Below are 22,602 nucleotides of genomic sequence, written 5' to 3'. Positions count from 1 at the left end.
ACACTCTGTACCTGGTTTTTGTACCACAGTCATCCATGGCCGTCTGGGAGGCTCCTGCTACCTGTGTGGGTGTGTGAGACAGAGAGAGGGAAGGAGGGGAGAGGGAAGGGAAGAGAGGGCAACACAAAAAGAGACACACAGAGACATAAAGAGGGGGACACGCAGAGAAGGGAGCAAGCAGAGAAAGGGCAAACCCCTTCCTCCAGGGCTGGAGCTGAGAGGCAGGATGCTAGTACCAGCTCATCTCTTACCAGCCAGAGGCAAATGTTTTAACCTCTCAGGGACTAGATTTTCTCACCTGTAAAATGGGGATGGTAATTGTATCAGTCAGCGACTGCTGTGTAACAAACCAGCCCCAAATACAGTGGTTTGAAACAACAACCTTTTGCTGTTTCCCACGAGTGTAGAAGTCAGCTGAGCAATTTCTCTCGACTGGGCTCAGGTCACTCACATCCGTGGGCAGCTGGGAGGTCAGCTGGCAGCTTGCGGTTTTGGCTGGGATGGTGCTGCTGTCCTCCATGCAGCTCTCTGCCAGGCTACACTTAGTCTCTTGACGGGGGTTGGGTGGGGGCAGGCGAACAAGAAAGGAAGAAAGAGCAGAAACGCCTCGTCTGCTTTCATGAAGTTTGCATCTGTCCCATTGGCCAAAGCAAGGGTGTGAGGGGGTACGGGGGGGCAGGGCAGGAAAAATTGCTTCCATGAATACAGTCACTGCACCCTGATGGTGATAATGACCCTGATACTTCTTGGAGCTCTCAGTCTGCCAGGCGCTGGGCTGAGAGCTTTGCACGCATTACCTCCTTTGATCTTCACAACTCTCTGAGTTTAACCCCATTTACAGATGAAAACCTGGGGCACAGATGGCTTAAGTAGCTCACCCAGAGACACACAGCTGGAAAGTGGCAGAGCCGGGATGCGAACCCCGGGGTTAGCCCCTAACTGCAGCGCTGCCATCCAGCCAGGAGATAACACGACATCGAGCTCAGCTCTTGCCCCATCACAGACACTGCAGCAACTTCCTCCTTTTCATTTGCAGATTTGTTGCTGTATGTGGGCCCAGTTCATTCATTTCTCACTGCTGTGTAGTCTTCAAGGTGTAAACACGTCCTAACTTATTTCTTCCTCTTTCTGAAGGTGGACACTTAACTTGCTTCTGATGCGTTGCTGTTATGAACAATGCGGTCCGGGCGTTCTGGCGTCCATCTCCTGGCGGGACACAGTGCCCGACCGCTTCCAGGGCTTCCGCGGGAGGGGAAGGGGGTCGTAGGGCACACCCGTCTTCATCCTTTCACATCTCTGGGGCACGTGTACCTGCGTACGTTTCTATCGGCCATGTGCAAGCCTTCCAGTCTCCTCACATCTTCACCAACCCCTGGCACTATTTGGCTGTTTTGTCTTCTGCCGGTCAGCGGTGGTGACGGGGCATCTCACGGTTCTTTGGCAGTCTTCCCCGTTCAAGACCATTGCTGATCTCAGCTTCCCTGGGATGTGTGTGCTTGTCCCTGGGCGCTCAGGCCAGCCCTGCCCCGTGACCTGCAGAGCAGCCATGGCAGCCACTGCGGTGAGGGCTCATGGTACCCACAGCTGTGCCCAGAGTGTTACAGCCTGTTCCTGGCCGGGCCTGAGGGCTGGGTCCCCGTGTTCCGTTTCATGCCTGCCGGCAGCTGGTTCTCACACCAGTGGACGGCTCCCTGGTGCCAGGGCCTGGGGCGCTGCGGCTGAGGGGCCCCAGGGCTCTGCAGTGGGGTAGTAGCCGGCCCAGCTCGCACCGGCTGCCCACAGCCCAGGCCCGGCTCCGACGCGCCTCCCTGTCTCTTTCCTTGCAGCCATTGTACAACCAGCCCTCCGACACCAGGCAGTATCATGAGAACATCAAAATGTGAGTACCTGTGGGCAGCCGTGCAGATGCACAGCGGGGTGGGGGCCTAGGGTGGGATGTGGGTTCTCAGTTCCCAGCGGGCTCCCAGCCAGGGCCAGGTGTGGAGGAGGGGATGGAAGGGGGCAATCTGGGCAAGAGTTCTGGGCCTAGGATGGAGAGGCCTGCGAGGCCAGGGGAGGGGCAGAGGGGGTGGCCCCGTGAAGCTTTGGGAAACAGACCTTGGGTTGGGGAGGGTGGGCGAACTGCACGCACAGCTCTGGAGAGATAGAGGAGGAGGGCTGTTTGAGCAGGAGGAAGTTGCCGGGTGGAGGAGAGTGAGCTCAAGGTGACGGGGGCGGCCGTGGAGCAAGCAGGGGCCCATGGTTTGGCCTCTGATGTAAGCATGTTCGGGACTGTCCTGTGGTCTGCACAAGGTGTCCGTCTGTGGCACAGCCCCGTGTGGAGCAGCTGGGAGCACTAATCCAGACCCAGAGGCTTTGGAGTGGCCAATATGACGTATCCCAGGGACGGGGCCTTTTCCCAGATGGATGCTAGAAGCGAAAAAATATCAGTGAAGTGCCCCCCACAGTTGGTGTGGGCTGAGCTGGCAGATCAGGGACAGCCGGACTGTGCTGGAGACCAGTGACTTTATGTGTTCAAGCTGGGAGCCAGGTATTGGAGGTGTGGTTGCCGGAAGGGGGCTGGCTTTTTTCTTGGGATGCATTAGTGGGAGCATAGGGGATGCTGTGGCTGAGGAGGGGATATTACCTCATGTTGTTATCCAGGAGCCCAAAAGGTAAAAGGGGTCTTGCCCCTGGAGGGACATGTGGCGGCGAGCACTCCGGGACTGTTAGCTTAGAGGCAGACCCTTTGGGATCACGGTCATCGAACTGTTCCAGGTTCGTTTTTGTGTGACCTCAGGAGGGCGGTGCTTAGCCGGTCCAGCGGGCAGTCCAGTTTGGTGTGACTGTCTGAGCTTCCTTGGGGTGGAATTGCAGGGTGGACGTGCCACAGTGAGCTCCCCATCCCTGGAGGCATGCAAACCTCCCGATGGTTTTCAAGCTCCCCTGGCGCTGGACTAGTTGTTGCGGAGGTCCCTTCTGTTGTAGTTTCTGGACTCGAGTGACTAGTCTAGGCTCTGGTGACCAACACAGCCACCCACCCCCGAGTCGCTGATGGAGCAACCTAGAAAATCCCGTGTTGCCAGCAAGGTCCTTGGCCCATTTGGGCTCGAGAGCACCTGCCAAGGATGCTTCTTCACCTGTATTGCCGGTCGTCGCTCAGCCTGTGGCCGGCAGGGGCTGCGGAGTGTCCTGTACTGGGAGCCCTGGTGTAGTGCTAGGCTTTCTGTGTCCGATGTGGCCTGTGCTTTTGTCTGGCCTTAGAGTGTGTTCGCTGCTCGGGTACCAAATCCCTCTCAACTTTACATGGTTCATTTTCCAATCAGGCCACCGTAGTCCTTTATAAGCTTCCTGGGACCTGCCTCACCGTGGGGACAACTGCTGGGGGTGGGGGAGGCCCAGATGGATGTTAGGTGAGGACAAGGGGCCCTTTCGGACCTGTCACAGCTGGTTTAGGGGATGGGGGTGAGGTGTTCTCATCTGGGCAAACCTGCTGGGAACGTTCATTCGTTCAATACACATTTATTACACTTACTATGTGCCAGGCCCTGTTCTAGGGACCTGGGGATTCAGCTGTGAACAAGACAAAGTTACCCATACTCTCATTAAGTTTTATCTAGCAGGGGAGACAGAAAGCAAGTGAGTTAATAAGTGAATAAGAAAACATCAGCTAATAAAAAATACTGTGGTCACATAGCTATCTTAAGCTCTTTATGCTTTGATATACCTAGTTTTATTTTTCCTTTCAGCATAACAATTTCGATAGCAATATTATTACACTGAAACTTTTACATAAGTTTTTTCACTAAACTGAAAATGAGTAATATTTTAAGCTGAATAATGTGGATGATTTCAGGTTATAAAAACAGCCATAGAATCCAAACAACAAAGGAAAAAGGTATCCATACAAATAATACTAGCAAACAAGATACTGCTACATCTCTAAGTAGAATACAACTATAAGCTTATTGAACCAATGCCCTATTTTTATATCCCATAACCTTCATCAGAGGATGGCTCTGGTCTACTAGAGTACATTTTGGCTATGTAAGTAACCGCCTAGTGAAATTTGTTCCAAATCTAAGTCACAGATGAACAGATGTTTAAGTTTAAAACATAGAGGTAAATAATTTTAAGATTTTTCCTGTTATAAGTGGTCAGCTTTATGTTAGAAAAATGTATCTGTAAGCAAGTTATTTGAACTGATTTCTTCTTAGAACTTTAATTTTTTTTCATAGTTTGCCTCTGAAATCATAATCACTTCTGTAATTTTAATTTCAGTGTGGTCATCATTAAGTCAGTGCAGTCATTTACTTTAAAAAATGCTGTGAAGATGGCAAACAGGGTGATGGGAGAGAAAGTAAGGGGGTACTTTAGCCAGGGAGATCAGGGCAGGACCTAACAGTTGAGGTAACATTCGGGGACTGTGCAGAAGCTGGAGTGTAGGCCCCCCAGGCAGGTAGAAGAGGCAGTGCAAAGGCCCTGGGGCTGGACTGAGCAGGCGGGTATGTCCCGAGGGGGTAGGTGAGGGAGAGGAAGGTGCTAGCCAGATCACCCAGAGCTGGTGAGGAGCTGGGTTTTATTATCTGTGCGAAGGGAGGCCAACGATGAAGTTTATGCTGAGAAGTGATTTGATTGGAATTTTGGGAGCTGATGGGCCAGGGGCATGTTGAGAGCCCCAGGCACCTGGCTCGTGTGGCCAGTCACTTACTACCAGTGCCTTGGTTGCCTCATCTGTGAGATGGGTTGCTGAAGATTCAATGAATTACTATCCCTGAAGGTGCTGAGCTTGGTGTCAGGCGTGTAGGAAGTGTTCTGTGATTTTTGTTCTTTTTACTTTGTCAACAGAGACCAAGAGTTATCCCTCAGTCATTCATTCAAATATTCAAATATTTATGAGCACCTGCTCTGTGCCAGCCGCTGTTTGGGCCCTGGGGAGACAGCGGTGGATGAGGCCTGCCATTCTGGTGGTGCAGACAGACAATAAATAAATACGCCTGTGATAGAAAGACAGCTTGATAAGCACAGTAAGATCAGGCTGGGGCTGCTTCTCACGGTGCAGAGCTTCACCAGCTCACCCCAGCCGGGCCTCCCAGCCTCTCTCCGGCTGCTGTAATTGCCGCCAGGTGGAAGGTTATCCCCTCCCCAAGGGACCTTGCCCTGTCACTTTAATTTCTCTGTGTTTGCGCGCTGGGGCCGCTGAGTTAAAGTTAATTTCACGCTTGACTTCCTGCTGCACTGGCAATTGCGGATGTGTTGAAGTCACCTGTACCCACCTCGACTGCTGTCCTCTGCCACCTGCCTCTTCGGGAGGTGTGGGGATGGCCACCCCTGCTCCCGGCGGGGTCGGGGAGCGGGGAGGCGGGTGACTCGCTGTGGGGTCTTAGCCCCAGGCCTCGGGAGTGACTCCTCAGACCTCCCAGGCTTTGGGAAGCAGGGGAAAGGGTAGGAGATGGGGTGGGGGGGGCAACCCCAGAGCCACATCAGCCCGTGCTCCGTGGAGGGGCTCCCCGCCCTCTGCAGGCCTAACCGGCCGGGAGAGCTCGGAGCTGAATTCACTGGGTTGGGGAGCCCACAGGTGATTCGGTGAAAGGGCATGGGATTGATGCAGTGGTGATGGTTGAGGCTCCTGTGTGTTCTGCTGTGGCCACCCCTTCACCTGGTGTCCTCTCCTCCCCTCGGGGCCTGGAAGCCTGCTAGCTCCTGGTAGCTCTTCCTTCCCGATTTTCTTGTCTTCAGTCTGATTTTTCCCCTCCTCAGCCCTCGTTGAGGGCTGGCTGATGCCCTGGGGCCGTGCAGGTGGAAAGGGTGCTCAGGACCCAGGTTACTGTTAACAGGTCCTTGTGGTCTTGCTCTGGAGGTTCAGAGATGTTAAGTAACTTCCCCAGGGCCACACAGCCAAACTCCTAGACCAGCCCAATCTGTGCAACCACCCTTCTTTCCTCTCCTGGGTCTGCAGTCTGGACTCTGCCCCTCGCTAGCCCGGTGACCTCGGGCAAGTCACATCACTTAGCTTGTCAGTAAGTTGGTCTCCTTGGAGTCCTTTTGCGTAGGAGAAGTGCTTGACCCCTAGTAAGCATGTTTTGGACCACCAGTCACCCCAGTCTGACAGGCTTTTCCCAAGGCATTCAGGGCCCTGCATGGGCTGCTTCCCCCACAGTCGGGGGTCTGGCTCTCCCTGAACGCCCCTCCTCACTCCCTCCAAATTCACTGTCACCCTTACTCCCCTGGGACCCAGTATTCTCCTCATTTCCCTCTGCCCACCCCATTCCTTTACTTCTCCCAAGCTTCATCTCAAACCTCTCCTCCTCCAGGAAGCCTCCCCTGATTGCCCCCACACTTTCCTTTTTCAGAACTCCATAGACCCCAGGGCCAGTCCCACCCAGGGCCTGGCCAGACTCTCCTCGAACGTCCACAGACTTTCCATCTCCTTTTTCCTCCTTCCTGGTTCCCGTTTCTCCCCCTAGTCCAGTGTCAGCCGACAAGGCCTATATTTTTTGACAGGCTGTGCTTTTTTAAACCCTGACTTCTCCAGGAGATTGAGATATCCTTTGCACCCTATAAATGCCTCCACCGGCGAACTCATCACATTGCTGGTCTGTCGGTCCTTCCAGAGCCCTCTGGACTCTGTTCCCTATTTTTGGACAAAATCTCAGCAGAGAAGATTTGTCTGCAGTATGCCGTTAGCAGCTGCAATACCTAAACACTTCTTGGAACAAAATAAACACTCAAAAAGTGTTTGCCAGAAGAATGTTGGACAAGTGGTCACCCCAAACCAGTTGTCTAGGGGCTTGCGAACCACCCAGATGCATGCCTCCAGGGCGGGAACAAAGTTAGAGGGGAAAGGGCTGGTGGGAGGCGGTAGGGAGTGGTGAGGACTGGGGTGAGTGGTGAGCTCCTCACGCCTTTAAAGGGGCAGTTAGTTCTTAGTTCCCTGTCTGTAGCCACGAGGGAGCGTGGCCAGGCTGCCTGATTTTTTTTTTTAAAGAGAAGCTTTATGTTGAGCTTTTTATGCAACAGCTTCTGGTTTTCAATACTGGCAACAAATTCAGATTTTTTAGAAAGCACCGCAGTCCAAACACAACAGTCTCACGAGCTGCCTCCACTTGGGGGACTGCGCCCGTTTGCAACCTGTGCACTTGACATTTGTCCTCTTTGGCAGTAAGCGGATGCTTCTGGGTGCCAGTCACGGTGCTTGCTTTGGAAGGAAACCCGGATCAGCAAGGGAGAATTCGTGCCCTCTGGTAGCTGCGGGGAACAGAGGCGGCTCCGTGCATCACCTCTGCCCCCACGAGTCTTTGTTCTCACCGAGGCCTCTTCAGCTCGAAGCCGCAGCACCCTGCTTGTTGAAGCTGTTACAGGCTGTGCAAGTTGCCTCGGGCTGCCAGAACCTGTCACAACAACCTGGGTGCCTAAAAACTAGAGCAGTTCATTTTCTCTCAGCTCTGGAGGCCAGAAGTCGGGAATCCAGGTATCGGCAGGGCCTTGATCTCTTGCAGACGCTAGGGGAGGATCCTTCCGTGTGTCTTCCAGCTTCTGGTGTTTGCTGGCTTCCTTGGCGATCCTTGGCCTGTAGACACTTCACTCCAATCCTCCGTCTTCATGTGGCCTTCTCACTGTGTCTTTTCATGTCATCTTCCCTCTGTGTGTATCTGCCTCTCTGTCCAAATTTCTCCTTTTTGTAAGGACACCAGTCATATGGGATCAGGGCCACCCTATTGACCTCATGCTAACTTGATGACCTCTGTAGTGACCTGATTTCCTGATGTGGCCACATTCTAAGGTATTGGGGGGTGGAGGGTCAGGACCCCAACATCTTTTTTAGGGGGGACACATTTCAATTCATAACATACACCAAGCCCCCTGCAAGCTCTAAAGTAAATTGTCTTTGATCTCACTATGGCATTTCAACATAGGTCTTGTCCCTCTTTTTTTTTTTCTAAGTCTTTATTTTAAAATAGCTAAATTTACAGAAGAGTTGCCAAGGTAGTACAGTGAGGGGGGTTGGTTGCAGGAACCCCGTGGATACCAAAATCCACGATGCTCAAGTTCCTTATATAAAATGGCACAGTGCAGTCGGCCCCGTATCTGGGGACGTGGAACCCATGGACCGTACTAAGAATTCCCCGTATACCCTCCACCCAGCATCCCCCAATGCGAACATGTGACACGAACAAGGTACGTTTATCAAAACTACGAAAGGGACAGCGGTACAGTCCTATTAGCTAAACCACAGACTTCCTTTGGATTTTCCCAATTTTCCCACTAATGTCCTTTTTCTGGTCCAAGATCTGATCCAGGTTCCTGCTCTGCATTTCGTCCTCATGTCCCCTTGGTCTCCACTCTGTGATAATTTCTCAGTCTTCCTCGATTTTCCTGACCCTGACACTTTTGAAGAGGACTGGTCAGGGATTCTGCAGAATGTCCCACAATCTGGGTGTGTCTGATATTTTCTCAGCAGGCTGCTGGGCTTGTGGATTTGGGGGAAGAGTCCCACAGAGGTGAGGGGGTGCCCTTCCCATCATGATATATCGGGAGCATCCGACACCCCTGACTGGTGGTGTTTATGTCACTGCAGGTGGTGTTGACCTTGCCTGCTTGCTCAGGGAGGTGTCAGCCGTGTCTCCACCGTTGAGTTGCTGTCTTTCCCTTCCCTACTCTGTGCTTTAGAAACAAGTCACCATCCAGCCAACTGTCAAGGGGAGGGGAGTCCGGCTACACCTCCTGGAGGGGGAATATCAAAGAATTTGTGGACACAAGTTAAACTGCCACAATGATTAGTAAATATTTGGGGGAAATGCTTCAAGGCTATGCAAATTTCCTGCCTCTCCTCAAAGTTTTGCCAACTGATTTAACGTTCATGCAAGGGTCTAGCCTGCAGTAATTAGCACCGTGGTATCTGATAGTGATTTTCAACTTCCCTCAGTCCTTCTACGTTTATTAATTGGAATTCTGTAAGGAACATTTGTCCCTTCTCCCTCCTTTATTTATTTATTCAATCATTTATTTATATCCGTGTGGATGCGTGGTTATTTATTTTATTCTTCGGGCTATAATCTAGTACTAGCGTTATTTATTTTGCCTCTCAAATTGTTCCAGCTTTGGCCGTCGGAAACTGTCTTTACTTAAAAATGTTCTGGGCTCATCTTGTATATTTCCTGCCGCAGCTCTGGATGCAGCCATTCCTCCAGGGAGAAATGGCTCTCTTTTTTGTGTTCCTTTGTCCGTGCTGCACGCGCAGCATATGGGATCCTAGTTCCCCGACCAGGGATCGAACCCGCGCTGCCTGTATTGGAAGCACGGAGTCTTAACCACCAGACTGCCAGGGAAGTCCTGAGAAATGGCTCCTTTTATTGGAGAATGGTGTTAGAGACCAAGACCTTGGTGCTAGTGGGCTCATTGCTCTGGGCTGTCATTGCTGCTTGGCCTTCTCAGCTGCCGTCTTCAAGTCCAAACCCTCTCCTGTGCCCCAACCCACAAGGCCCTGTACAACCGGCCCTGCCAACCTCTCAGCTCTCCTCCTCCTCCCTGTTCCTCCCCTCTGTCCCTGCCCAACACTCTCCAGCCACATGGGTCTTCTGTCTGTTCTTCAAACACTCTGAGTTTGTTCCCACCTTAGGGCCTTTGCACTCCCAGTGCCCTCTGCCAGGAGTGCATCTCCCTCTGGATCGCCCCACAGCTGGGTCCTCCTGGTGATCTAGATATCAGCTCGCAGCCATCTCTGAGAGACTTTTCTGCACCCCTGAATCTAAAATAGCTACACCCTCCCCTCCCCCAGTCACTACCCCACCCTCCATGTAAGTTCCTGACTCCAGGATTATCTTGATTATCTTGCTTATTGTCAGTGTGGCCCCTCTAAGTGTCACCTCCATGAGGGCCGGGGACTTTGTCTTGCTCACCTCTATGTCCCTGGGGCCCAAAACAGTGCCCGGTGCATAATAGGTGCTCAGTAAACATTTACTGAATGACTGAGGAGATGAAAGGACAATGCTACTGCTCCCATTATTCAGATGAGGGAACTGAGGCTGAGACCATCTGAGATTTGTTCAGAGACACCTTGCTGTGGAATGAGGGGTTGTGGTCTCAGCCTGTGTGACTGAGGACCCCCAGCACCTGTCCTGCTGGGGAGGGGAGGCTGATGTTAAGTATCGAGACCTCGAGGCGGGAGGCCTGGCCGATGGGAGGCGAGACCAGAATGACCCAGGGAGCCGAGGGTCCCCTCACTGACCCTCCTGGAAGTGGGCGTGGTCTTTCCTTGTCTGGAGATGGGTGGAGACAGGGCTAAGCTTGGCTGGGGTCCACAGGTGAAGAGGGACCATGCAGGCCCATCAGCATCTCAGACTTGAGACCAGGTAGTGGGGATGCCGACCTCCTGCTGGAAATCACTGCAAGGCCTGGGTACCCTGGTCCACCCGGGGATGAGGTGTGTTGGCAGACCCCGACAGCCGCTGGGAGGTGGGTCTCTGAGGCGGTGGTGTCTGTTTGCGGGGCACGAGGCAGCAGAGAGTGACTCCCCATGGGGTCCCCAGGGCAGGTTGATTTCAGGCCCTTCAGCCCCAGGGAGGCGTGTGTTGGGGGAGCTTCCTCGTCCATCAGGGCCTGGAGTGCCCTCCTTTTAGTCTTTTTCCTGAGGTTGGGGTCCTGGTGGCCCACAGGTACCATACCTCCTGGAGGCTGGACGGGGCGGGGCTCCCAGTCATCAGTTTGTAAGCTTTTGGTAAGAGTTTGGATGCGGCTGAGAATATGAGCAAGTCGGGGGACCCCTCCCCAGAAAAGTTGATCCTGCTGTACACCTGGCTGGGGGGCAAGCAAGTTCACTGGCCTGATGGGCTCTCCGGGGCCTGTCTATGACCCCCGCAGGCCCCAGCTGCTACACTCTGCTGTGCGTTGGAAGTTGTGGGGAAAGGGGAAGGGGGTGCTTGGGGGTGAGTCTTCCATCCTTTTCTGTATCGGTCTGCCTCTCTGAGTCTCCCTCTGCCTCCTGCTGGGCCTCCATCCCCCTTAATTTGCTTTTTATTTTATTGAAGTATAGTTGGTTTACAACATTGTATTAATTACTGCTCTACAGCAAAGTGATTCAGTTATACATATATACACGTTCTTTTTTAATATTTATTATGATTTATCACAGGATATTGAATATAGTTCCCTGTGCTGTACAGCAGGACCTTGTTGTTTATCCATCGTCCCCCTTTCTTTGGATCTTGTCTTCCTCTGCCTTTCGGCCTGTTCCCCTCTGTCTCTCTTTTCTCTCTCTCTCTCTCTCTCTGTCCTCACTTGGGATCTGATCTCATCCACCTCTCTGTCACTCCCTCTCCCTCTGTCTCCCTGCCTTCCTCTGGGGCTCTGTCTGTCTGTCTTTCTGCTCTCGTTCCTTCTCCCTCATTCCTGGTCTTGGTGTCTCTCTCCTGTGCCTGCCTCTCTTTCTCTCTGAACAGCCCGCATCTCCCCGGGGAAGCACCGGCTGCCCTCTTAGCCCGCAGTGCTGTGTGTGGCCTCCTTGGTTGAGGGCTTTGATGGCAAGAGGGGTCTGGCTTCCCTGAGCTGAAGCATGAGACCCCTCAGGTGCTTCCTGGGCTTCCTGCTGTGCTGGCTCCCACCAGCCTGTCGCTGGCTTGTCCATGTCACCCTCACCCCAGGGGGACAGAGCAGGGGCTTGGTTGCAGGTGGCTTGGGGTCACAGAGGCCAGACCCCAAGACCCTGCCTCTGTGCAGCTGCAGGTCTCGGGGGCTTGGTCTCCCTGGCCTGTGTTTCTAAGGCTGTGGCAGTTTCTCTGTGGCCGGTTTCCCGTGGCAGGTGTGGCTGACGGGAGAGGGGAGCCTGGGTGCGTGTACGGGTGATGGCAGCTCCGGGGAGGGCACGAAGCCACAAGACCTCGCCCCCCTTCGGAACCCTCTTTTCTACAGACCACGCTCAGCCTAGGTGTGTGTGGGGACACCTTGTATGTGACGGGGGAAGGACACACATTGGCAATTCGTGGCTCACCCTGGGGGGCTACGGATGTGTCTTAGCTCACCGGGAGCCAATAGGGGCAAGTAGGGGCAAACTTCAGCAAGGGATGGAATTCCTGAAAGCCTGCATTTCTGACCTGCCCGGTTGGCCATTTCCATCCTCCTTAGAAACCAGGCGATGCGGAAAAAGTTAATCTTGTACTTCAAGAGGAGGAATCACGCCCGGAAACAATGGGTAAGTCATCACCGCGTCCCCCACCCCTGGAATCTCTTCTGCCGCCCCCTACCCTCCACGGACCAGGCTTCCTTGAGAGCCGAGACCGTCCAGGCCACTCAGGCCACACCCACCGGGATCCCTGGGTTCTGCAACTCATTCCTGCGTGTCCAGGGTGTGAAGAAAAGCCAAGGGCAGTGAGAGAAATGGGAAAAGACAGCAGCTGCTTCGGTGAAGCTGGGGGCTCAGGGCTCGGCTGCCCCAAGGAAGCTGGGGTGTGAGTGGGTGGGGAGGCTGGGAACTGTGCCCCTCCTTTTCCAGCCTGGAAGGGGAGAAAGCAAAATGTTGGCTGGGAAAATTGGTTCCTTGTCAGAGGCCCTACTGTGGCTATTTTAGGCAGAAAGAGAGAAGTTTGTTGGCAGAGGTGGAAGACTGGGGTGGGCTGTGTGCTGGGTGGCAGTGACTGCAGGGGGCTCCCTGAGAAATGAGCTTTGCCCAGCCCGCTGTGCCCATTCCGGGCTCAGGAAAATCCGGGCCCAGAGAAGCAGTGAGGCCCCCCTTGCTTAGAAAGTGGTACGGACTCCTGCATCCCACCGCACACTCTGCCATCTCAGCTGGGAGGCATGCCCAAGGCAGGGGGAGCACATGTGAAAGAACACCTTTAGTTGTGGTTTAAGGTGGGCGTTTACGTCACTGATTCACTGGGTGAGGTTAGGGCTGAGTGATGGAGGGGGAGTTACCCATTAGTATTCTTTCAGCTGTGAGAGGAAGAAGCACTGGCTCAGACGGGCTTAAACAGTAAAGGAATTTGTGTAGCTGACAAAGTCCACTGAGTGGAGTTCAGGAGTGGTTTGATCAGGTTGCACCTTCATTTCTATGCCTTTTTTCTTCAAGTCTGCATATTAGTACATTGACAGGCTGGTTTTCCTTTGGGACCTGAATTTCTACAGCAGGTTTGAGTCTTCTAGAGCCAGAGAGAGAGCTGCTCATTCTCAGACCATCTCACAAAAGCTCTGATTTCACCACTTGAGGGCCTGGGTCCCTCTGAACCAGTTTCTGAACCCACCCTTCTCTGGCCTTAGACCTCGGCTGGGCCCTTGGAGAAGGGATACATTTCTGGCTCAGATGCTGGGCGACTGGGAAGCTGGTTGGGTGGCACCCTAGACCCCAGGGCCCCACGGGGTGAGAAGTGGTGGGCTTCCCTTTTCTTTCCAACCTCCTCAGACTCCCAGATTGACTGGATGGTGACCAGAGGCACCTGGCTGGATAGATGGGGTTCATGAAACGGGGCATCCCATCTTATTCATCGAGTTAAGAAATATTTACTGAGCACCTGCTGTGTGCCTGAGTGGAGGAGACGCAGTGATAAGTGCCGTGCAGAGGGATGGGGTCGGGGACAGCCTGGATATCCTACCACGGTACTGAGAGAGGAATGACCAGAAAGGACCACCCGTGTGAATATCTGGGGGTGTGAATGTCAAGGAGAGGGTGCAGCAAGTGCAGGGGCCTTGAGGCAGGAACCGGCCTGGGGGGTAGCACAAGACAGCATGTAGCAGGCAAGCCTGAAGTACAGGGCATGCGTGGGGGGCTCTGGTCGAAAATCATGGGCGCCAGGTCACCTGGAAATGGAATGTCTAGATTTTACTCTAAATACAGTTGGGCACTTATTCTTAATGTATTCTTAATAAAGAATACAAAATCTTTAAGAATTTTTAGTTATTCGGAAAATTTGACAGTGATACAGGAAATTTGACAGAAGAGTAACAGTGAACACCTATAAGCCCACCATCTAGAATCCATCTTGGTTATATTCGCTTTGTGTGTGTGTGTGTGTGTGTGTGTGTGTAAGTATGAATGTTTTTGTGTTGAGCTGTTGGAACGTAGGTGCAGACACCCAGACCCTCACCCGGAACACTTCCTGGAGGAAGGAAATTCTCTCTTTATCACACCTAACGATTCACAGCTTTTCCTGATTCACAGCTTTTCCCCTGTAGCACTGCCCAGGGGTGGGGTTCCTTTGGGGCTGGAAGAAGGAGATCTGATTTACATTTTAAAAGGATCCCAGTGGCTGCTGGGGGGTGGAGTTGGGTGGGTGTAAGTGGTTCGGAAATCTCCCAGGGCTCCTTGTGGAGGGGTCCCTTGAGGGGATGGAGGGGAAATGGGCTTATTTAAAGATAGAGGAACTGGAGACTTCTAAGAAATTCTGGGTTGGCTTTGTGGCCAAGCTGAGCCCATCTTAAGAGAGGCCCTTGTGAAAACGAATTCCGAAACCACAGAAGCTGCGACGGGAGGGCGTCTGGAATGATCTCATTCTTGTTCTTATATAAATGAGCCCAAAGCCCCATGCATCGTCATCAGCAAAGACTGGGAGGGCGCTTGGCCAAGATGGGCCCCCTCAGATCTGCATGCTCCCCGCCTGTGCCCCCCCCCGCCCCCACGTCAGTCAGCTCCCCTTCTGTGGGGCCCTCACTCCTTAGAGGTTCCTGGAACCCACGCTGCCCTACACTCCTGCTCTGCCCAGAGAGCTGAGGCTCTTCCCCCAGAGGGGCACCCAACCCCAACAGGAGCCTCCCCAGGCCTGCCCTGTCGTCCCCTGGGAAGCTGAGCTCGCCCGCCCCACGCCCCTGGAAGCCAGATTGTGTGTGTGTATGTGTGTGTGTGTGTGTCTGTGTGTGTGTGTGTGTGTGTGTGGTGTTGGGGGAAGGGGGTATAAGCGGGGGCACTGTAAGGCTGAGATGCGCAGATTCAAACCCTACCCACCATAGCCCCTGTGAGTGATCTTGGGACAGCCGTCTTGCCCTAAGCCTCGCTTTTCCTCACCTGTGAAATGGGGTCATGGTGGGGCTGCAGGAAGAGTTAACGCAGTGCCTGGCGGGGCGCAGTGTGTGTGACTGATGGCCTGGCAGGATGGGTTAGTCAGGGGTTGAGCTCAGCCTGGACGGTGGGTGTATTCATTTCCTGGGGCCGCTGTAACAAATGACCACAAACTAGGTGCCTTAAAACAACAGAAATGTATCCTCTCACTGCTCTAGAGGCCAGAAGTTCGAGATCAAGATGGGGGCAGGGCTGTGCTCCCTCCAGAGGTGCTAGGGGAAGCTCCTCCCTGCCTCTTCCAGCTCCTGGTGGCGCCAGACAATTCCTAGCTGTGGCCACATGACTCCCATCTCTGCCTACATCCTCAGCTGGCCTTTCCCCTCTCTTCTCTCACACGGACGCCTGTCACTGGATCTAGAGGTCACCCTAATCCAGGATGACCTCATCTCAAGATCCTTAATGGCATCTGAAAACACCTTTTTTCAAATAAGGTCACATTTGAAGGTTCAGACCCCCTAACCTGGGGGTTAGGATGTGGGCATATCTTTTTGGGGGGGGTCACCATTGAACCCACTACAGTGGTCACTGGCATATTTTCAGCATAATCTGCCTTTTCTCTTTCTCCTGGCTTGTCCCCACTTTCCTTTTTTATCTATTTCTTTTTTAGAGACGGCTCAACTTTTGCTCACTCCTCTCATATTCCTTGCACCTCTTATTTTTCACTTCTGGGCTTTTTCCTGACCTGCCCCAGCATCCCTGACTTGCTTCTGCAGCCTGAGTTACAGGCAGCAGGACAGGGGCTGGGAGAGCTCCACCTCGTCACCCTCACGCATCGCTGAACACGCAGGACAGCCAGCAGGGGAACATTCTCCAAGTCTGTGGTGCCTGGGCCGCTGAGCCCAGCAGAAGGCCTTTGCATGAGGCTGCAGGCTCCCTGGGGGTCTGGAGGACGCCGGGTCACCAGGTGACCACAGAGGCCAGTTCCCCTGGCCAGCTGGCTCCAGCCACCTCCCTAACACTTCCCTCCTTGCGCTCTGTCCGTCGGCCTGAGGCTGTCTTCCTCAGTTTTGGGGGTACCTCCTGGTCACCCCATCTCTCATCGTTTCCCTAAGTGTAGAGCTCCATCCTGAAACACCTGGCGGGGTAGGAGGGGCTCAAATCCTGACCCTGCTCGGTGACCGGGGCAAATCATTTAATTCCTGGTCTCAGGTTCCTGTTCTGTTTGGTGGGGATTATAGTAACACGACCTCATCAGGCCACTGAGTGAAAGGCTGCAAGCAGTGTGCTCACGGCAACGCTGGGACTGCAGTGGGTACTCAGAACCGTCAGCCGCAAGCTGACCCTAAAATTCATGGGGACCCCAAATAGACAAAACAATCTTGAAAAAGAACAACCAGGTTGGAAGAGTCACTTCCTGATTTCAAAACATATCACAAAGCTACAATAATCAAAACAGCATGGTTCTGGCCTAAGGACAGACATGGAGACCAATGGAACAGAATAGAGAGGCCAGAGACAAGCCCTCACATCTGTGGCTGCTGGATTTTTGACAGGTGGCCATGTCCATTCAATGAGACAGGACCGTCTCTTTCAACAAATGGTGCTGGGACAACAGGACTGCCACACACACAGGAATGGAGTTGGATCCCACCTCACAGAATTAACACAAACAGTAACTCGAAATGAATCAAAGACCTAAATGCAAGAGCTAAAGCCATACAATTCCTAAAAGAAAACCCATAGGGGTGAATCTTCACGACCTTGGATTGGGCAGCGGATCTTGGGTGTGACACCAAAAGCATGAGCAGCAAAAGGAAAAGTAGACGCACTGGACTTTATCAGAACAAGCATCAGGATCCTGACCTCCCATCCCTAATTGTGTGATCCTGGGCTGATGGCCCTGAGCTCTGAACTCCTGCCTGTACAGAGGGGATGGCGGTCATGGCTTTCTGTTGTTTGGGAGAGTCCGTCGCGGGAAGGACTCAGCTCTGTGCCTGGCATGTGACACATGCACTTAGCTAGTGTCAGCGGCGATGCTGATGGTGATGATCGTGTTTATGATGATGATGATGACGATGGTGATGCTGACGGTGATGATGGTGCTACGAAGAAGAATTCCCCCTGAGGGTGACCTGTTTTCATAACACGCGCAGACTGTGGTCGCAGGGGCCATCCTCCTTTTCCTCTGCAGATTCTTGCTTCTGGCACCCGGCAGACTAGCTTAGCAGTGCTCCAGCCTCTGAGGTGTGAGTGTGAGTGTGAGAATGTGTGTATGTGAGTTTATGAGTGAGTGTGTGGGTGTGAGTGTGTATTGTAAGTGTGAGAATGTAAGTCCACGTGAGTGCATGTATGTGTAAGGGAGTGTGCGTGTGTTATGTGTGAGTGTGTGCATGTGTGTATGTGAGTGTGTGACCTGCTTCCTTCCCTGGCCAGCAAGGCCACTATGTGGAAACCCCCTGGCAGGGTCATTGCTGCCCCAGGGAAGGGCCGCAGCCACTGCCGTGCTCTGTCCCGAGGCGCCCTGTGCCCTCGGCCCTCAGTGGACGGAGAGCACCTCCAGTGCACAGCCCACAGCAGGTGGCACTGTGGTTAGACGTGGAGGGGGACTTCCTCATCCTGGACAGTCCTCAGGAGCTGCTCACGTCGTTGCGTGTGGCGCTTGGGGCTGGGCAGTGTGGCTGCGTGTGCCCGCATGGCTGTTCCTGTCCCTTGCTCCATGAGGGCCCCAGGCAGGCCTGGGGCGTCTTGCTGGCCACCCTGCTCGCCCCTCCACTGGGCAACTGGTTGGTGGCCCTGCGGGTTTCTTGCCTATCTTCACGGGTAACTGCATTCTTTTCCTCTGCTGGTTTTTGGTGAACATGTTCTTGCCTTTTCCCCATCTGACATATTTTCTCACTCTCGCCCATCAGATCGAGGCCTCTCTTCCTCTGCCTGAGAGGGTGGGGAGGGTCCCCTGCTCTGATGGTGGGCTGGGCTGGGTTTCCTTCACGCCGGTTCTCACCCTCAGGGGTGCTGTTCTCGGCACCTTGCCACGAACATGTGTGGCTATTGTCTGCTACTGGAACTTGACCTCCCAAGGCTTCTTGGGGCAGCCCACATACATGGGGACCCCCTGGGAGCTGGAGGTCAAGTTCTGCTCCTCCTCAAAGCTGGCCTGACGGCCACTTGGGGACCATCACGCTGCTGGGTTTGTTGAGGACCAAGGTCACAAGCTGCCTTGGTCAGAAGCTGAAATTCAGGATGGGGTGGGGTGTCTGGGCACGAGGACCAGAGACGGGTTTTCTGATTATGCTGAAGTGTCGAGGAGGCATTCAAGCGAGACTCCCAGACCATGCCATCTGTCCACGGCAGCTGTTAGAGATGGGGAGATCGGGTCTCACAGGCAGCCAGATGCTCCCTGCCTGCTTGAGGTCCAGGTCACCTTGGAGACTCAGAAGCCAGGCAGCTACACTCTGGGCCGGGCCGGGGTCTTTTCTCTAAGGAAGGACATACAGCAGGAAGCACTGTGGTTAGACTTGGAGAGGGACTTCCTTGTCTTGGTTGGGCGGCAGCTTGAGTCTTCACACTCAGTCCTTGGGTGTGGGGAGCATGGCTGGCCTGAGGCCGGGGGATGAGGAACTATTCAGAAAGAGAATGCTTTCCATGGGGCTGTCCCGGGCCTGATGGATGCCCCAGAGCTGCACCGTCCGATGCAACTGACAATGAATGAAATGGTCTGTGTGCACTGCCCACTATGGGTGGTAGCCCTGGCCTCACATGGCTACTGGCATTAGAAATGCGGCATAGGGACCAGAGACCTGAATTTAAATGTTACTTAATTTTACCTGATTTAAACTTCACAGCCACATGTGGCTGGAAGCTTCCGTATTGTACCAGGCCTTTCTGGAGGGAGGCCGGGGTGGGGGTGGCCCATTCCCCAGGGAGTGAGGCGACCAGGTCCTTAGGGCAGCCTGTGGGTTTTCTTCAGGGGCCCGGGTCTGCCTGGGTCTGCTCAGGTCTCTGCGTGATCGCGTGTCTGCCCACGTGCCTGGGTCTGCCCATGTGCCCGCGTGTGATCGCGTGTCTGCCCACGTGTGCCCGGGCACACGGCAGAGCGGGGAGCCGGGGAGGGGCTGGGTGTCGGTTGAGGGAGGAGCGGCTGCCGCAGGGCTCCCCTGCACCCCCCCAGGAGCAGAAGTTCTGCCAGCGCTATGACCAGCTCATGGAGGCCTGGGAAAAGAAGGTGGAGCGCATTGAGAACAACCCCCGGCGGCGGGCCAAGGAGAGCAAGGTGCGCGAGTACTACGAGAAGCAGTTCCCCGAGATCCGCAAGCAGCGGGAGCTGCAGGAGCGCATGCAGAGGTGAGCGGCGGGGAGGCAGGGCCCACTCCCCCCCACCCTCCTCCCCTCCCCTCCCCTCCCCTCCCCCTCCCCTCCCCTCCCCCTCCCCTCCCCTCCCCTCCCCCTCCCCCTCCCCCTCCCCCTCCCCTCCCCCTCCCCTCCCCCTCCCCTCCCTCTCACCCTCCCCCCTCCCCCCTCCCCCCTCCCTCCTTTCCTGCCTCCCAGGGCCTGGGTCCGCTCGAGGCACTGTCCACAGAGGAGCCCTGGCCAGCGTGAAACAGGAAGCACAGCAGCTTCTCAAACTGGCAACCCCGGGGGCCGCATCAAGCCCTTGGGTGTGTCACTTGGTGCCTGCCCGGCCTTAATACTTAATTGAAAGAAGCTTAAATCCATTTTGGTGGAGTGAGTTCTCCTTCCGGTGTGCCACAGGCTGGTACCTCCCAGCTTCGTTCATTTATGCGGCCCCTGAAGGCAGCTGAGTTTGAGATCCCTGGTGTGGATCAAAGGAGAAGGATGCTGGTCTCATGTGGCGGCCGTGAGGACTGGGTGGGATCCTGTGTAGGAGTGCCCAGCGCAGAGTAGGTGCTCGGTGACATGCGGCTGTGACATCTGTTGTCACACAGATAAGGTGATGGGCCATGAGCAGGGATGCTGGATTTCACTCTTTCCTGGACACTCACGGTGCGTGTCTCACCGAATGCCTCCTCCCAGTCCTGGGAGCCACGTGCCACCTTATCCCCGTGGTACAGGGGAGGACATTGAGGGACAGGTCCAAAGAGGCAGAGCTGGGATTTGTATGTGGATCTGTGTGGCTGGTCTTTTGGTGGGCATCTTAGGAGAGAAAAAGGGTTCTGGCATTTCTGGGTGAGTCTGGGGGCTCCATGCCTTCCCCTGGACCCCTGGGCTCGGGGCTGTCTGTGTGGGTGTGAGGCCTGGCCCCTCCTCACTGCCCACACGCCGCCTCTGGGGAACCTGTGGGCTCGGGTCTGTGCCGCTGTGCCGGCCGCGTGTCCCTGGCTGCCGAGGGGCCGGTCCTGAACGTGTCCCTTTGGTCTCCAGCAGGGTGGGCCAGCGGGGCAGCGGGCTCTCCATGTCGGCCGCCCGCAGCGAGCACGAGGTGTCCGAGATCATCGATGGCCTCTCGGAGCAGGAGGTAAGTCCACGGCCTTGACCCTGACCTCAGCTCCACCCGCTGTGTCCCCTGCACGTGGAGAAGCTCCCAGCAGGAAGCAGAATTCATCTGGATGCTTGAAATCAAGGGGCTTGTTACTGAAGTGTGGGCAGAACCAAGGTGGGACAGTGGGGCACCAGGGGAGTAGACATTGCCCATCCCCAGCCTGAAGGACAAGCGGGGAGAGGGGCCTTCCTGGGGCTGTGGAGGAGAGGCCTCCTGGTAGGACATGGCCAGGAAGGGCCCCATCCGTGATGCCACGGCGGGGAGGAAACAGGGGATAAGTATCCCGGCCTCTCACTCCCCACCCCCGCCCCCGTCTACTTTCAGTGCTTCCCATTGGTTGAGCCTGACCAGAAGCCAGAGGGCACGAGTGCCTGAGAGCTATGGTTTCTAGGTCAGCCTCCCCGCGCCCAGAACTGGAGGCAGAGGGGGATTCCCATCTCACCAGCTGTTCACCAAGCCGGGGACCTTCTATCAGGAGTTCCCAGATGACCTTCTGTCAGCCAGGTGACCCTGGCTGTGGTCACCAGAGCCCAAAGATGACCAGAAAGCAGAAAAAGGAGGCGTTTGCTCCTGGGGCAGGGCTGGTGCTGGCCTGTCCCCTCCCAAGTCTTGTAGGTCAAACATCTAATGTGCCAGTCCCCCCGCCCCACCCCCCATGTTCCCAACATCACAGTAGACAAGAGGGAGCCTCACAAAAGGAGGGGGCACATTCTTCCTCCCCGGGGCCTTGTGTCCAGGCAGAACTTTTGTCCAGATGGGAAGTATTGCAGCTCCAGCTCGGTGCAGTCATCTCTAGCTGCGCATGGCTATTTAAATGGAAAGTAACACAAATGAAATAAAATGAAAAATTCAGTTCCTCTGTGGCACCAGTCCCATTTCAGTTGCTCAGAAGCCACATGTGGTTAGTGGCCCCATGTTGGACAGAGCAGGCAGTAAACATCTGCATCGTTGCAGAACATTCTATTGGGTAGCACTGCTTAGGCCACTGATTCTCACTTCGGACAGACTGAAGAGTCCTGGGGAGGGGCAGTCTGGCTTGAATTGCAGTTTCCTAGGGCCCTGCCCCAGCAGTTCTGATTTAGCCAATCTGGGGCGGAGCCCAGGAATCTGCATTTTCACCAGGCTGTTCACGTGAGTCTGATGCAGGTAGTTCAGACTCTCTGGCCGTTAAAAAAGAGCCTTCGTTTTAAAACTTCACGTGCTATGTCCCTGTTTTGAACACCCTTCAGTCTGCAGAAAGCAGAACTTGGAAAGCCTTCGTCCTCACACCTGTGGGTTCGCTCGAGCTCCTTTCCCCCCCCGCCCCCGATGCTGTGGCCACGTACACGTCCCACAGGGGCACGTGGGAACAAGAGGAGGGCGGCCCTTTCCCGTGTGTTCCCTGCCTGATGCAGGCAGGGCGCCTGGCATCCCAGCTGGTTCAGTGTCCCCCTCCCACCCACCCCGGCCCCCATCCCAGAGGCCCGCTTTCCCAGGTCCTGGCCGCACAAGAATGCAGCCACCAGCCTCCCCAGGGATGCTGAGGGAACAGCTTTCGCGGGTGATGGTTGGAAAGGGAATTCAGGGCAGAAACTTCACCTCACCCAGCCTAGGCTGACCTGAGGTTCCCTGGGAGGGTGGGAAGGAGGGGACTGGGCGGGAGGAACGATGCTCTCCATTTGGGGGGAGCTTGCGGTAGTCAGCGTGGTAGTCAGCGCTCGTGCCCCGTTGGGGAGAGGCAGCAGAGCAGGGGTGGGGTTCCTGCCAGGAGAAACCCTGCCTGGGGTCTGCCAGTGCTGTGTATCTCGGGCAGCCGAGGACGTCGGGGAGGTGAAGGTGTTGGAGGGCTGCTCGAGTGCCGGGAGGCTCAGGCCTCTGTGCGGGGCCCGTGTCAGCCGAGGGTCAGGGCCGTGCCCCCGCTGCGCTCCCCTGCTCCTGTTGGGAATCCCCAGCACTGAATGGAGAGCTTGGATGTGGGAGGTTGGGCAGCGGAGCCTTTGAACTGGCTGACCTTGGCCGGGCTGGACCCTTGCCTGCCTCCGGAGATGGGTAATTAATCGCCAGTAATGGGCTGGCTGCAGAGATTTGGGGAAATGAGTCCAGCTGAGTGGCGGCTCAGAGCCTCTTAATAGCCATCCTGGTGCATTAGGAGTGAGCCCGCCCGACT

General features: G+C 54.9%; 1 protein-coding gene across 26 annotated transcripts in view; it reads left to right on the top strand.

Annotated features, from left to right (window-relative positions):
• NCOR2 (nuclear receptor corepressor 2) overlaps window positions 1-22,602 on the top strand; it is a 223,007-nt gene that overhangs the window by 106,199 nt on the left and 94,206 nt on the right. For 23 of the 26 annotated variants that reach the window (XM_061169327.1, XM_061169325.1, XM_061169332.1 and 20 more), the window contains 4 exons: window positions 1,827-1,879; window positions 12,100-12,166; window positions 19,128-19,300; window positions 20,339-20,432. In XM_061169327.1, coding sequence (XP_061025310.1) covers window positions 1,827-1,879; window positions 12,100-12,166; window positions 19,128-19,300; window positions 20,339-20,432 — 387 coding nt within the window. The remainder of the gene's footprint in view (window positions 1-1,826; window positions 1,880-12,099; window positions 12,167-19,127; window positions 19,301-20,338; window positions 20,433-22,602) is intronic. The other 3 variants (XM_061169328.1, XM_061169347.1, XM_061169348.1) reach the window with 1 other exon arrangement.

This window comes from Eubalaena glacialis, chromosome 15 (assembly GCF_028564815.1).
Source record: "Eubalaena glacialis isolate mEubGla1 chromosome 15, mEubGla1.1.hap2.+ XY, whole genome shotgun sequence".
NCBI lineage: Eukaryota > Metazoa > Chordata > Mammalia > Artiodactyla > Balaenidae > Eubalaena > Eubalaena glacialis.
This window is presented reverse-complemented; position numbering and strand designations above follow the sequence as displayed.